This window comes from Leuresthes tenuis, unplaced genomic scaffold (genome assembly GCF_036924035.1).
Source record: "Leuresthes tenuis unplaced genomic scaffold, fLeuTen1.0.hap1 SCAF_8, whole genome shotgun sequence".
NCBI lineage: Eukaryota > Metazoa > Chordata > Actinopteri > Atheriniformes > Atherinopsidae > Leuresthes > Leuresthes tenuis.
The window spans coordinates 16931461-16946737 of NW_027325362.1; the positions used below are offsets into that span (position 1 = coordinate 16931461).

Here is a 15277-nt window from a genome sequence, read left to right on the forward strand (position 1 = left end):
TTCCTCCATTACGTTAAAAAAAAACCAAAAAAAAAAACGGCAGCCTTAATGGGGTTTTTGATTTGCCTTTACAGCAATCATACAAGAACTTAGATCTGAAAGCTATTTGTGGTGTTCTAACCCTGAAACTGAACTCCAGTATCCCTGTGAAATGTTATTTCTTTCATTTATAATATGTATAAATGAAACTTAACTTTTACAGGGATCTTTTTTGCTTTTTTTTTTACTCATAAATTATGCAAAACCAAATTAAAAACACAAATATCTTTAAAATGTGGAAAAAAATCAATGCCTTTAAAGTAACAGACGTTCTGACTGTGCATAACCAAACTTTTGCCACTGTACAGGAAATTTACGGTTTTAAAATACCATCCTGGTCCTCATCTAACAACAACAAAACAAACTATTGGAAAAGTTATTGCGTTGACAGGTAGTTTTCTCATCTTAACATCAGGTAAAAACATCAGGTAAAAACCGGCTGACTGAACGGTCACAAACAAACCTGTTATGTATCCCGCTATCAGAGAACCAGTCCGGGATTAAAGCAATCACTGTGGAAATCAAGGGACCGCAGCAGCAATTGCCAGAACAAAGCGGCAACAGTTCCAGTTCATGAGGTAAAAGAGCAGCTAAATTGCTTCTGTCTATAAAACGTCCTCACCTCCAAACTTCATGCTGTAACAAAGTATAGTTATGTGTCCCCTTATTTTCCCCAAACCAGATAAACCTTGGTCCAGGGCATTATTTAATGGTTGAGAGAGTCCATTCAATCGTATAAGTTGGACTCCAGGTATGCTGCTGTCACAGCACCAAAGGAAATCTATTATGTTTCACTGGTGCCACTGAGCGCGACCAGTGTAAAATCTGCACATAAATAGAACACGACTGAGTGTGTGCATAAGTACAGACTGTATTTGTTCATTGAATTAAAAAAAAAAAAAATGTCACAGAAAGGATTCAATATTCTCTGCTGTGTTCTGTTTAGAGAACTCAGTGAATTGAGTTAGACTCATATACACAAGAATGAACCTATTTTTAGACAGAGGTGTGTGGCTTTTTCCTCCTGGATGGTTTATCATTGCCAGACAAACGGTATTGTAGCCGTTTGAACGGGTTCTCCTCTCATTAACTCAACACAATGATATATCCACACCCCTTTTACCTGTCGTGTGCTGAAGCGGAAGAAGCAATCCGTGTCTCCAACTCACCCAATTAATAGGAGCACCACGCAGACAATGGCGAATCCAACTGTGTACTTCAGAGCGTTTTTCACTTGCTATGATAAAAGAAGAGAAAAAAAAAATGTAACTGGTCAATCATGGCCATGAAGTGAAATATTATTATTCATTGTGAGCACGGGAAGCGGGTCTTACTCCATTTAGATAAGGACTACAGTGAGTGAACGGAGTCAGTAAAGATCCAGTTTGACATAGCAAAGATAATTTGTCACTCCCTTTGCTATTCAAGCTGCTTTTAAAGTAAAAGAATACAAAAGATGTCACCATCTGTGTGAGAAAGTGCCTCTGTCAGCTCAAACCTGACAAATGGCAAAGAGAGGAGACGCTATGCTCTGGCTTGTGTTTGGAAGCCACTAATTAAAGAGAAGCTTTTCACCTCACGCGAAAACAACTTCTAAATAAAAGGTACTATGTGAGCGAATATGTATAGGAGGCCTACAATTCATAGTGAAAAGACAGTGGTGCAGAGGTTGGATGAAATGACATTGCTAAGACAATTTAGAACTGCTACTTTTAATTACTTTTGTTTCCTCTAACATGACAAGCTTTCAAGTTCTAATTCAAATGTTTGAATTTAAGTCTCAAATCTTCAGATGCTCTTTTCAATTTTCCAAATTCCAAATTAACCATCGATATGCGTGGCAGCGCTCTGCAAATAAGTTAGACCTGTGGCCTGTGTGATCCTACAGTGTGTGTGCATGTTACATCTGTAAAACATGCACACACACTGTAGGATCACACTGCTGATCAAATCTGCATGATATGGGCTGCTTTGGGCTGCTTTACGCTGTTTTTTAAGAATCAAAGGATGACCACAGTTTGTCATGTCAAAAGGTGCAAACGCGATGATTCACGTTGCCAAAAATCGGCTGATTCCAATGGGAATGACTCTGCATTCACATGATAGCCAGGTGTGGCTGAATTAGCTACATAGCTGTGTGTTGCAGAAGAAAGGTTCATTCTTACCGAGCACTTGTTCGTGTTGTTGTCGTCCTTTTCTTCGTAGTAGAAGTAAACAAAGGGGATCCACAGGAAGACGCAGAATAGTATGATGGAGTAAAGAGCTGTGTGCACACAAAGACAGAATGGGAGCCAAAGAATGAGTCAAAACTTTTCAGATACACATACACTTGAGCTGTCATTCCACTATAACATAAAAACATGTCACCTGATTTATTTCCAGTCGCACTATTTGTGCCCTCGTGCCATTTTGGCATCACAGTGAAGTGAACTGTGTTGCTCTCGACAGGCTAAAACTAATGTAGCTCCAAGCAAAACTTATTTCTGTGAAGAATATGCTCTAATTTAGCTTTTCGTGTTATCCAACAGACATAAATTAACAGAATCCACCATTTTAGTCTCACCATTAGTTTGTTTTGCTGGTATCGGTTACTTTTTGCTCCTATTTCAATGGAACACGGCTGATCCAGTGATTGCTAAGATAATGAGCGCACACACTGGGGACAATTTTGCCATTCTTTCCCCTTGGAGCAGTTTAATTTGTTACATCCCATTCGGACTAACATATGAGAGCAGTAAAGCCTCTACCAGCCAACTATTCTTCACTTGCCTCTCATCAACCTGGGCCGGGTCCCCAAAGTGCTTGATTAAGGCAGAGTATGCCTATGCACAAGTGGAGATATAAAACTGATAATTACTTCCTTCTGGTAACTGTATGACATGATATAACTGGTGCAATTCAGAACAAAGCCAGGTGACATAAATGGGTCCACTGCGGCGCCGCTCTCTGAAATCAATTGAAAAAAATACATTTTCAAATCCATTTGTAAAAAAACTGTTACATTCCCTGCACACAAATACACACTGAGGGGGTCCAAACATTCCATTTTAAAGGAAAAAAAAAAAGGAAAAACAGAGCAATTTGGGTTTAAATTGGAAGCTCAACTGAATCACTTCTGTTGCTCGAAATGGCAGAACAAAAGCAGTAGGACATAACTAGACTGACTAAAGCAAAAAGTGCATTAAAGCTCACCAACCTTCAGCTTAGAAAATAAATAGCTGCAGAGGATCAAAGTCCAAACGACTCATGCTATATGATTAGGAGCAACGTCTTTGTGTAAAAATCCATCCCTAAGGCGTGCTCACAGGTATGCGACTGTATTTCAACTGTAAAATTGTACTTCATCATAAGTATTTGTTGAAGAAATTATTCTCAAGAAGGCTACGGAAAAGCTTTTATCACATAAAACGACTGACCGATCGCTTCGGCAGTATTAACCAGGCTGCACTGATATAAACTGATGAAACAATAAAAACACGCTACTTCACCTATATCCAGATATACTATTCGGACCAGAACAACACAAGTAAATGCAAAATGCACTCAGAACACACCGGGGTCAGACCGTGACTGAATCTCTTCCAGCTGCAAATGCAATCCGTGCAGCACGACCACATTCTTAAACACAAGATTTCACACAGACCACTGAGAGTTGCAGACTTATCTCTGCATCTTCCTGCTAACTCGCACCAACCTGACAGAGGCTACAGGTCGCAGCATTAATATTAGCTCCATAATGGAAAAAGACAGAGCCCGTAGAGCCGCACTGCTTCCCTTGACAAGAAACTGCTTCTGGTTTGTTGACAATTAAGTCAGCCCCTCGTGACTAACTGGGATAAGACTGCATCAAAATGCAGACAGAATCCATTATTTTTGAAAAAAAATGCATTGAAGCTGTAAATACAAGAACTTTCGGTACAGATCAAATGTTAATGCCAGAAGTAAATGAGACCTTCTGCAAGTGTTAACAATGTGTGCTCTCAGTAGCCTTAGACAGGTGCTGTTACTGCTCGGATCACAATCTAGATCACTGAACACAAGAGCACTTGGCTTATATGGAGAAAAGAGCAAGACTGAAATGCATTAGGAATTCATAGTGTGTGTGTGTGTGGGGGGGGGTCAAATCTTCTTAAATAGAGGGATGCTATTTTAAGCTGGTATTTTTCTTCTTTTTTTCTGCAAATGGATGTCAGAGGAGACCATCCGGACGGCCCTAAAATATCATGCAGAAAACATGTCATAAAGACCCATTCAGCAACACGGCTGGCGTTGAACAACACCGTGAGGTGATAATGTGAATGATCAGTACGAAAGGAAAGAAGAAAAAAAAAACGTGCATAAAAGCAAAAACGCGACCAAGACCACATCGATTTCCCTTTTCGCTTCCTTTAATTTGATAAAGGGGATGTTCCACTTATTATTTCAGCATCAACATAATGTCACTAATGTTAAACAACCTCAAAACAGCTAAAAACAAATAGAGGATATACATCTATATCATTACTCAAAAACATGGGCACACCCCCACTGAGTGCCAAAAACATTCAACATGGCTGCCAGTGCTGGCTGTGGAAATGGGAGAACAAGTCGATACCATCCCTAAATAAAAAGCTGTTCGTCTCTATGACTCTTTGCCACCTCACAAAGAATTGTGGACCATAGAAATGTCATTTCTGATATTTCAAAGCTAGGCCAGGATTTCTCAGCGAAGTTACGTTTGTATTGTATTCAAACTTTTGTAATGAAACCTGGAAACATGGATGACTAGAGTCCACTATAGAGCTCAAATTACATGTGAGCAGTCACGAAACAGCTTAAAGCCTAGTGAGAGTACACTTTGTGCCCTTTTATCATGGTTTCTAATTAGCTTTTTCCTGTTTACCTCCTCGATTTATAGCTTTGGGAAAGCATCTGACTTATAAGCCTGGTGATAAGCAACAGAAAGACCGGTTAGGAGTGCGGTTTAAACATCCATCAAAGTGATGATGATAAACTTAATCTGATCAAACTTTTGATCGTGAGTCACTTTCTGCAGAATCCTTTCTGCCATTTCATGTAAAAACACTGTAGTTAAACAGGCTATAAATTGGGGATGCTAAACAGTTTGTCAAAATACCAAAGCGTACAATAATGACTTTGGCTAAAAATTACCTTACTGAACACAAAGGGTTCACGACAAATCCCTGTTTCCTAGTCTGGATTCCAGTTGCCTCGACGCTCAATTGCACAACAGATACCTCCTATTTAAGATATCATTTTTTTGTGTTTTATGGCTCAGTCAAACAGTCCACGGTCATTGAGAAGATCATCTGTTTGCCTTGTGCATAACAAGGCGAGTACAGCATCCTACACAGTGGACATCTGATAGGAAAGCAGCAACTGAATACATGTTTTAGCAGGGACTTGACAGCATGAGACTCTTACACGAAAGAAATAACACTGAAAAGCTGCTCACGATGATGTATTTCTTCTCATAATACTCAGTAGTGCACTTGAACTTCAAAGTACATGTGGAAAACAAATTAAATCAGACAAAGGAGGAAGAAAAATAAAGCATATCCTCCAGCATTTATAAACATATCCCCCCTGAAATGAACCATCTTTTTTGAAAAGCTTCTCTCTGCTGCTAAGAAATAAATGTAGCTGTTATCGGTTTGCGTTTGGTCTGCTGTGACTGGGCATTACTTTCAATAAACACATACTCATCGCTCTGCCAAGGTATCCATTTACACTCATCTACTGTTAGACAAACTGAGTTTAAGATGGTGCCAGGAGCCAATAAATGCAAACCATGCACAGTATGTGGCCACTCGTATATGCCCGCAAGGATAGAGCACTGGGTAAAATTAATCATAACATCACAGATATCAACATACTGAGACAAGTCATACTGCATTACCATGACTCATCAATTACTCTGTATACAGATTAGCTACTGAAAAGAATGTGTGACCAATATTAAATGTATGCCCATTTATCCTGCAACAGGAAGTAGAGGGTAGCAGAATAATCGAATGTTTCGAAGCTTTTACATCGTTTTTGTGTACATGTGCTGCATCTCACTAATAAAGCAGGCAAAAAAAAAAAAATAAATACAATGGAAAAAGGCAGAAAATCCTGGCGGATTGGTGGCAGTGAACACCGACAGCGAAGGAAAATATGTGAGGCCGTTACAAAACGCAACAGTTACTCTTCCTTTAGTTTGGTTCTTTTTAATGATTATTTGAGATTATATGTTGAAGCCATGTCTGCGCCTCCTGTTGATGTCCACGGCAGAGTTAGAACCTACCTGGGCGCTTGTCTATTGCAAACAAGCACAATGCATTACAGTTTATGTGAAAAATAAATGGCAAGGGGGGGGGGGTTTCTCACACAAACACTGACTGACAATAGACTCCTGCGGCAGATTAAAACGCCCGCCGCTACAGACACTCTCTGAGCGGTGTGACGCCGCAGGTTTGCAGCCTGGTTTTCAGGCAAAAGCAGAGGACGCCCACTTATTAGAGGGTTAAACGCCAAATGAAACATTTGTGAATATTAAACTTGAATTTTACAGGAACCACTGCTTCTGTTAAATAGGAGAGCAGACAAATGTTTGTTTGCTGACTGACTATCGGGGCTTCGTGCCCTGAGCTGTTATTAGAGCCATGCATGCAGATTCAAGGGTCAAAGTGAGGACTTTCAGCATCAAGGTGTTCAGTTTTAATTCTGAATATGCAGTCCCCTCTCTGCTCCGAAGTGTAAAATTCTAAATCAAATAGTTCAGATGAGATCAGCGTGCACATTCTAGACTTTAAGTCATTGTCGTGCATTTCAGTTGCACCGCGTAGAAATGACAAAACTTTTTAGGGCACCATAACGTTTGGGACAATTTCCCTCTCAGGTATTTGTGATTATTCAGGTGTGTGTCACTGCTTCTTTAGTGCAGGAATAAGACACCTAGGCTTGCTTCTACAATTTGGAGTCGGTTGCTTGCCATTGTTCAACATGAGGAGAGAAGCTGTGCCAATGAAAGTCAAGGAAGCTGTTGTGAAGTTGAAAAACAAGAGTAAAACCATAAGAGACTTCGGTCAAACCTCAGGATTAGCTAAATCAACTGTCTGGAAGCTCATTAAGTAGAAAGAATGCACTGGTGAGCTCTGTAATCTGTAAAGGGACTGGTCGGCCAAGGGATACCTCCACTTCTAATGACACTCCTGAATCTTCACTATGGTAAAGAAAAAAACGCCTGTCTGACAGATCAGAGGCAGTCTACAGGAGGCAGGGCTGTCATTGTCGGAGACTACTATCCACAGAAGACTTCATGGATAGAAATGGGATGATCAGATTACAGTTTCTGAAAAAGGATTTGAGGGAGCCTGCAGGATTCTGGAAAAAGGTGTTATGGACAGACGAGACCGAGATTAACCTGTATCAGAGAGATGGCAAGAAGAAAGTGTGGACACAAAAAGGAATTGCCCATACAGGCCCATATGAGCCCACCAGCTCATCTGTTAAACATGGTGATGGGGGTGTTGTGGCTTGGGCATGTATGGCTGCCACAGATACTGGCACATTTATCCTCATTGGGGAGGTAACTCCTGATGGCAGCTGCACAATGACTTCTGAGGTGTATAGAAACACTTATCTGCTCAAGTTGCGGTAAATGCGGTAAAGTCACTAGACGGCACTTCATCCTGCAACGAGATAATGATCCCAAACACGCTGCTTAAGCAACACCAGAGTTCCGCAAAGCTAACAAATGGAAAAGACTTCAAGCAGTCATTGTGTGGAAGAGACATGTAACAAAGGACTAAACATTACTGCTTTAATGTAGCTACCATTACTTTGACACAAACATTGCGGTGCCATTAAATGAGGGGGGCCATGTAAAAATAAAGTGTTGTGATTACTACATGGTGGAACTGAAAGATATGAAAATGACTTTAAAGTCTGAAATGTGCACTTCAATCACATCTGAACTGTTTGATTTAGAATTGTATCCTCAGGGGCAGAGGGGGAACTATAAAAGAAAATGTGACCCAATTTGTCCCAAACATGATGGTGGGCACTGTACAGATTTGTTTCTGAGTTGAAATGTGCTTTTATAATTGCAGAATGTCTATTTTGCCCATGTATGGGATTGATGGTACATAATGGATGTCTTCGGCGATCTTTATTGATGAATGAATGCCTACAGCAAACCCAAACATGTTCATTTTAAGGTCTTCCAGCGCAGACTATTTGTATAATCTCCACCATATGAGTCCTACATAATAGTAATAACACATCTATTGTCATATGAAGCAACGACACCCGTAGGCTGCGACAGTGAAGCAGGTAACATCAGGCTGGATCAGGATAGCTAAGCGGTTTTGTTAAAAAGCCCAACTCATGTTTGGAACAACTCAAAAATGCCCCTTTCCACTCATTGTGAAAGTTCTCAAAGTTGTTTAGAGGACGAGGGTAGCCATGCAGACTATGCTGCACACAATGTCATTACGGAACAATAAGCATTTGGTGTTATACATGGTATTACTCTTTGCCTAACTACTTGTGGCCCAGTGACAATCCTTTATGGCCTGGAGTGGTTCTGTGCTGGACTCCATGTCTTTGTCAGGAAAAGCCTTGCTTAATTCATCTAGACACTGGCAAACCACATTTGTCACATATGAAAAAAGCCTGTATCTGTAGTACAATGGACTATTAGCAGGAAGGCCCCCAAATTTTGTAGAGCTACAAGCAGGAAACAATTTGGCTTTCAACTGATGCAACTCTCAGCACGGTTATACGTACAGCTGAGTCCAGCTACGGCTACAGTTCAATGTCACCATTTAACCAGACCACTGTCTGCATGCATAAGAGCAGAATCAACTTATTAGTAAAAGTATGTCTGACGCTGCAACGCTGTGGCATTCGAGACATCTGTCAGTTCGAACCTTCTCTGTGGGAGATCATCGTACATGTAAGCACAGCTGAATTTGCTGCTTGAATGGTGTCTAATGACGCAGCTTTTATTAAAAATCTGGATTTCATTAGAGCAGAACGGCAGTCGGGAAATGCTTTAACTGGTCATGAGTCGACGCGGAGTCTTAATGGGCGGATTTCAGTCACAATTTCGGAAGCATTTATCCCGTCAAACAAGACAGAATTACAAGTAAATAAAAGGAGAAGCTTGATTGGGAATTCAACTGAATTAATATACTTTTCCATTTTTTTGTTGTTTTTATTAAAAGATGCAAAATGATGGAAGTTTGAAGCATGTGCGTAGTGTCTAGGCCCTTTTGAGTCACTACTTTTTGTTGTTTCTAGCGTAATGTAGAAGTGCTAAGGCTGGTAAACATGCCCCTGTCCCAATCATGTTCAAGATTGTTGCTGGCATCAAATTCAAAATAAGAAAGTACATTCAGAAAGCAACTAGGTTTCTCAGTTTTGACATTTGGCACCTCGTTGTTCTACTATAGGCCCACATCTGTATAAATCCTGCACAGTGAACAAGAAACCGGCTGCAGTCAGAATAAGTTTTCATCAGCCACTGAGAAATTCAGTGACGCCTTTTCACTTTATCAGTTAACAGCAAAAACAAGAGAGTATTAAAAGGAAAACAGTCATGTCTAAGAACCACAAAACAATTCTGTTTGAACAGGGTTTAAAAACATCAACTTGTGATGAGTTTTAAGTGACGTATGACTTGATTTGACTTGAGACTGTTTAATTTATTACAGACAGAATGGAACATTTGTCAGCCAATAACTAACAGGACATTACGTGACATCACTGCTGCTATTGGGATCATTTTAAAGAAATACAGAAAACATTTCTAGTTTGATGATCCTACCTCATCAAGACATAATGCAACATATAATTAAGCCATATGCAGTTTGCATAAAAGGTCAAGAGGGGTCAAGTCTTAATGGGTTAAGAGAGACAGTATATTCAGCAGTATATTAGCTTCAGTAAAATCATTATAAAAGACGCTTGTATCACTAAGATGGAAACTTCAGGCTTTGAATTTTGTCCATGATCTAAAAATCTCAGGCAGACAGAGGCAGGCAAAGGTAGAAATCAAGAGCTGTAGGTTGTGCCTTTCGTTTACTGTGCTTGCTCAACTGTGTTCGTCTCACAGGAGGCCCTCGAACGTAAAGCTGCACTCAGAAATATAACAGCAGTTCTTCAATGTTTTTTAAAAGGCTCTCAAAAGAAGCGCAGGGCTACCACTTCCACATGAAGTTCAGGCAGCGTATGTGGGCGTACTAAAATCATAGACAAAAAAAAAAAAAAGATATTATATCACATAGGAGCAGCGCATCCGCTCTAGGTTCTTGTATCCAAAAGGCATTGAAAAAAAAAAAGAAAAAAAAAGGAAGGAGAGACAGCCCATGATTTATTTAAGGGGCCCAAGGGTATTTCATCCTGTTGCTCCAGGGTCTTATGCACCATTGCTTTGAAGTACCGAACAGTCCAAGGAAATGTATAAATGGACCGATCTGAAGTTTGCAAGCAAAGCTTTCAAGCTAAAACCTGAAAAGCTAGCTCCCTCAAAAGGAGCTTAGTGTCCCCGTCAGAAGATTTTATAATATATATATTGCTATATATAGAAGAAGTTTGAGCGACAAAGATCTTACTCAAATAAAAACACAAAAAAATTGTACACAATAACCCACGCAGGCCTCTCTTCAGACATCTGAGTGCAGGCCAAAACTTGAGGCTGCAGGGATTGTCTGCATCGCACTAAGGATGAGCCTAGAAAACATGACGAGCAGTTTCTAAACCAATTCCAGCTTTCAGAGTATATGAAAAGCCCATTTTGAGGGAGACTATGTGGGCCAAATTGCCTTCTTGACACCTTTATCATTCAGCATTAGAAAAGTACCTTACAAGTACAACTGAATGATATAATCTTCTTTCTGTCATGAGGTCACTATTTTCCCTTCTGATGGACACAGGGAACATGCCGATGTCGCAAACTGACTCGGACCAAACTTTTGGTAAATTGGAGAATTCATTTAATGCCAACTGGTCTGCACACATGGACACTCAAGACCAAGATTGTCCTGATGGGTGTTGATCCCAAATCAACAGTTCTAATGAAAACACTGAATAAAAAAAAAACAAAAGACTGGAAAAAATGAACTGAAAGAAAAAAGACAATCAAACCAACACAGTTTTGAAGACCAAAGGAGAAATATAGAGAGCTATTCAAATCAATAAAAATGCACATGCTTATCAGCTGTGATCGCCATTGAATAGAGGGCAGTCGACCTCGGAGAAAACATGTTTCACTAAAGGAAATATAAAACCACAACAACCTTGTAATTACACCTTTTGCGAAATGCAAGTGGACATTGCTGCCAATTGTTTCCTGGTGGAAAATTCAACCTTAAAAGGTTAGATTTGAAAGGAAGCAGAGCGTGCGTCGCACGTGGAGCTTGGTCTCCACCTACTGGCAAATAATAAAGCCATGTGCTGGAAGAAAAGGAATGACTTCATCAGCTTACACATGCACATCCGCAGGTGTGGTTGAACGGACTGTGAAGGGGTTTCATTTCTATACTTGGTCTTATGCAGCAGCTTTCAAACAAGTGGAGCTGTTCTTTGTCACAGCATATTTCACAGACATCTACACATGGCGGAGGCATGTAATTACAAAAATCTACATCACTAATCAAAAACAAGTTGCAGTGCATCATCTCCAGCAAATGATAGCATTTCAGTGAGCAACAAAGACAGCACAGAACAAGGGGAATGTACTAAGGGCATGACAAAGTAAAGGATGTGTCAATACTCCGCTCTACTAGCTGTGTATCTGCAACCCCTAAAAAGTGACAAAAGTTTAGGGAACAAAATGCTCAAAGAAGAAGCAGAATATTAATAAAAACTTGCATGTTGTCACTGGGGCGGGAGTATCCAGAGAGAAGACAGTAAGCAAACTCCACACTTAAAACCAGGGATCAGGTTCTGAGGTATCAGTGATCACCTCCACACCACTGTGCAATCCACTGATGAAAGTCAAGCCTAAAAAGATTACAAAACAGGCTCAAAAGACTTCAGACTCAATTTGAGCACAGACTCCGTCGATATTCTTACCAAGAGTGGTCGAACGTCACTCAAGAAGCAAAGCTTGTAATAGTGTGCAAGGCAACAAAAGAGTCCAAAGTAACATCTGAACAACGGCTGAAACTGATGGCTTCTCTGAAACATGAACACTGCTGCACTGCAGGAAGAGATGGTGCTGGAAGAAAGAGACCAAAACAGTTCTCTTACATTTAAATTTAGATGTGTATTGTATAAAATCTTTGTCTTAGTTTGTTTGATCAGTTCTCTTTCCTTACTTTGAGAATTTCTACAGGTTAACAACCTTTCAAGCACCCCTGTAAAGAAACTGTGACTTCAGATTCGTTTCTTTTCGAACCCACGGATGCTTGAAGTGAAAAACATTGATCAAGATGCATTTTTTTTTCCTGGGAAACTACAGGTTGTAAAACGTGGTTCACTAGGCCAGTGGTTCCAATGCTGTAACTGATTCGTGTAGTTTCAAAGTCATTTGCTAAATCAAGTATTTGCTTTTCCTCTGGTGTGTGACAAATTTCATGGGTTTAACTTGCACAATAAACATGGTTTCCAGGCAGTTTGGCCATCAAATTAATTCAATTACTGACAGGACATATAACCCTGCACAGAAGGCTGAGTCTCCCGAGTCCTTATTTTTCTTTTTTTCCAAACTCTATAAAGTCGAGTCTCGACTGAAGTGGATGTCTAATCCAAATGAGGGACAAAAAGGGGAAATCTTTATGTAACATACCGTGGCCCCCTTGAATGCTGGCCTAACGTCTCGTGCTCATGGGCTTTGAAATTCAACATTCTGATGTGAATACGCCACATGGAGTATTTTTCTAAATTTTTTTCTAAATCTTTATTGGGCTGTCTGGGCAAGAGACAGCTCATTTTCTTTGCATTTGGCTTTTTTTTTTAACAGACGGTGCATAACAGTTTAGCCGACAGGCACTTCAAGCTTGCATCTGTTAGAAAACACATGATCTAATATCTCTGTCAACGAAGACAACTAACGTGTGTTATCCCTTATTATGACAATCACAAAGAACTTTAAGTGGCACTAAAAGCTTTAGAGTTTGCCATTTATCTGCCAAACGGTGTGACTGAATTGCACCCATACAAACACTGAAGTTAGGGAGCATCATGAGGACGAGGCTAATCCACTCAAACAGCGAGACAATATGACGCGCAAGTACAAAATACTGGAATGAATGCTCGAAAAAGCCTGCTTACGATGCAGCACAGTAAACCACAAGCCAAAAGCTAAGTAAAGAATGTTTTATTAAATACAAGATAACTTCAGGAACCATAACAAAGCCCAGCAAAGAAAAAAAGGGGGGGGTTGTTCGGAAAATTGTTAAAAAGATTAAATAAATTATGTATACCGGGTGACTGTAGCTTTCAAAGAAAAACTGCAGAGCCTAAGTAAGCTCTAGATTAGATTTAAAAAATAAAAAGAAAGTATGCTGGAAAACACGTGAAACTTCTTGAACCAACAGAAAAACACCAAATAGAACCCAGCCAGTAATTAGATGATGTATAATATAAAGCAGGGTGAGGCAGATATGTGTTGGGCCTTTAATTAAACAGTGTGTGCTGTAGTTAAAAATGAACATGTTATTTGACCTATTATGCTGAACCGAATGGTTCAAATTCTAATACATCCGTTGCTATTCGCTTCATTGAAGGTTATTGATAAAAATGCAAATGATGACTTTTCAAACTGACCTGATTCACAGCTACCGTCGGTAACGCTGCAGAAACGATGACTGACCGACGTCACAAAAGGAATCACAATAACCAACAAGAACAGTTCTATTTTTGGAACCCTGACAAACAACTTTCATTATGGTGATAATCGGCTCACAAACACAGGAACTTCCTCTTCTGTCCTGCCTGCCTCCACATTAAGGCAAAAGAGTTTGTCACAAATGAGCAGTCACATGCAACATTACTAAGTCCAAAGCAGCGCGTGCTGCATGGTGAGACCATAGCCTGCCAATGGGGAAACTGCAGCAACGCAAATAATTAGGCATGACATAGAAAATATAAGTTACTTAGTGTAAGAAAACAAAGAATTTAGGTTGGTAAATTTAAAGAACTATCATCCCAACAGTGTTCCAATCTTACATTACGGGTCCCTTTCAAAACATCCTTGTTAAATCCAGTTTGTTTTTCCCTTTATCGTTTAGTTTTTGAAAAGGCCAGAATGGCGCTCTATTATCTGGGAGCCATTGTATGAACAAAAATACATCCTGAAGTCATAGCCTGAAACAAACTGCTCCCAGAGCAGGTAGGATAAGCAGCTACAGTTACTCTAAAGACCTGCAGAATAACTCTGTGTGAAAATGAGTCACCACTGAGACAAACAAAGAGCCAGTGTAAATCCCAGACTTGGAGCGCTAACCCTCGAGGACTGCTGTGCAAGTGAGTCGGGCACCAGGTGTTATTAAAATTGAATTGGCACTGCCATCAGTTCAAAGAAAAGACAGAGCGAATATCATGGGACAGCGACCTTTCGTACCTATATTTGGAACAAAATAACAAAAATAAAGATTTTTTTTTCTTGTCTTTTTGTAAAAATTTAGTCTACGAATATCCATTCGATCTTATTTCTTAATTGGTTAAGAGAAAGCACTTACTGTAATATCCATACAATACGGTGTCTTCAATTTGCCCTCTCGTCTCGTTGTTTGCTGCCCACTCCTGGATGTTGCCAAGAGAAAAGTCCATTAAGCTCAACAGTACAGGGACTGACACGTGTAACAATCAATCAGTACATTTACCTGCTCAGATAAGCAGACCTACGGTTACTGGACCTCTGTCCTTGTTCAGTGAAGGGATATCGAGTTCCGGAAAGAAGCATGTCCAATGATAGGTGACGATATGCCCCGTTTCTACTCGCTCGTATTGTGCTTCCGCTGGTTTACCTTTAATGTCGTGAACCAAATCGATTTATGCTTTAAACATGCTTCTGTATACCAGCTTCTGTTCCTGTTATTACAGGAACCGTGGAGCATGTAAAGAGCGAGTAAAGAGCACCTAAACCAGCTTGAATCTGGTTGAGTGTATCAATGCCGACGCAGTTTGACCCCCAGCTGCATTTCTTGGGTTCATTAATCTGGCTTTGAGGGTTTCAATTATGTAAGACTACTGTTGCAGTAACATGTTAACATTTTAAACCTCTGATTTAGGCCCAACTAAC

The 15277-nt window shown here is 40.1% G+C and overlaps 1 protein-coding gene across 1 annotated transcript in view; it reads right to left on the reverse strand.

The window, feature by feature from the left end:
- lmbrd1 (LMBR1 domain containing 1) overlaps positions 1-15277 on the reverse strand; it is a 55437-nt gene that overhangs the window by 37023 nt on the left and 3137 nt on the right. Inside the window, exons 3-5 of the mRNA XM_072391150.1 lie at positions 14715-14778; positions 2205-2302; positions 1209-1276 (exon numbers count right to left, since the gene is read on the reverse strand). Coding sequence (XP_072247251.1) covers positions 1209-1276; positions 2205-2302; positions 14715-14778 — 230 coding nt within the window. The remainder of the gene's footprint in view (positions 1-1208; positions 1277-2204; positions 2303-14714; positions 14779-15277) is intronic.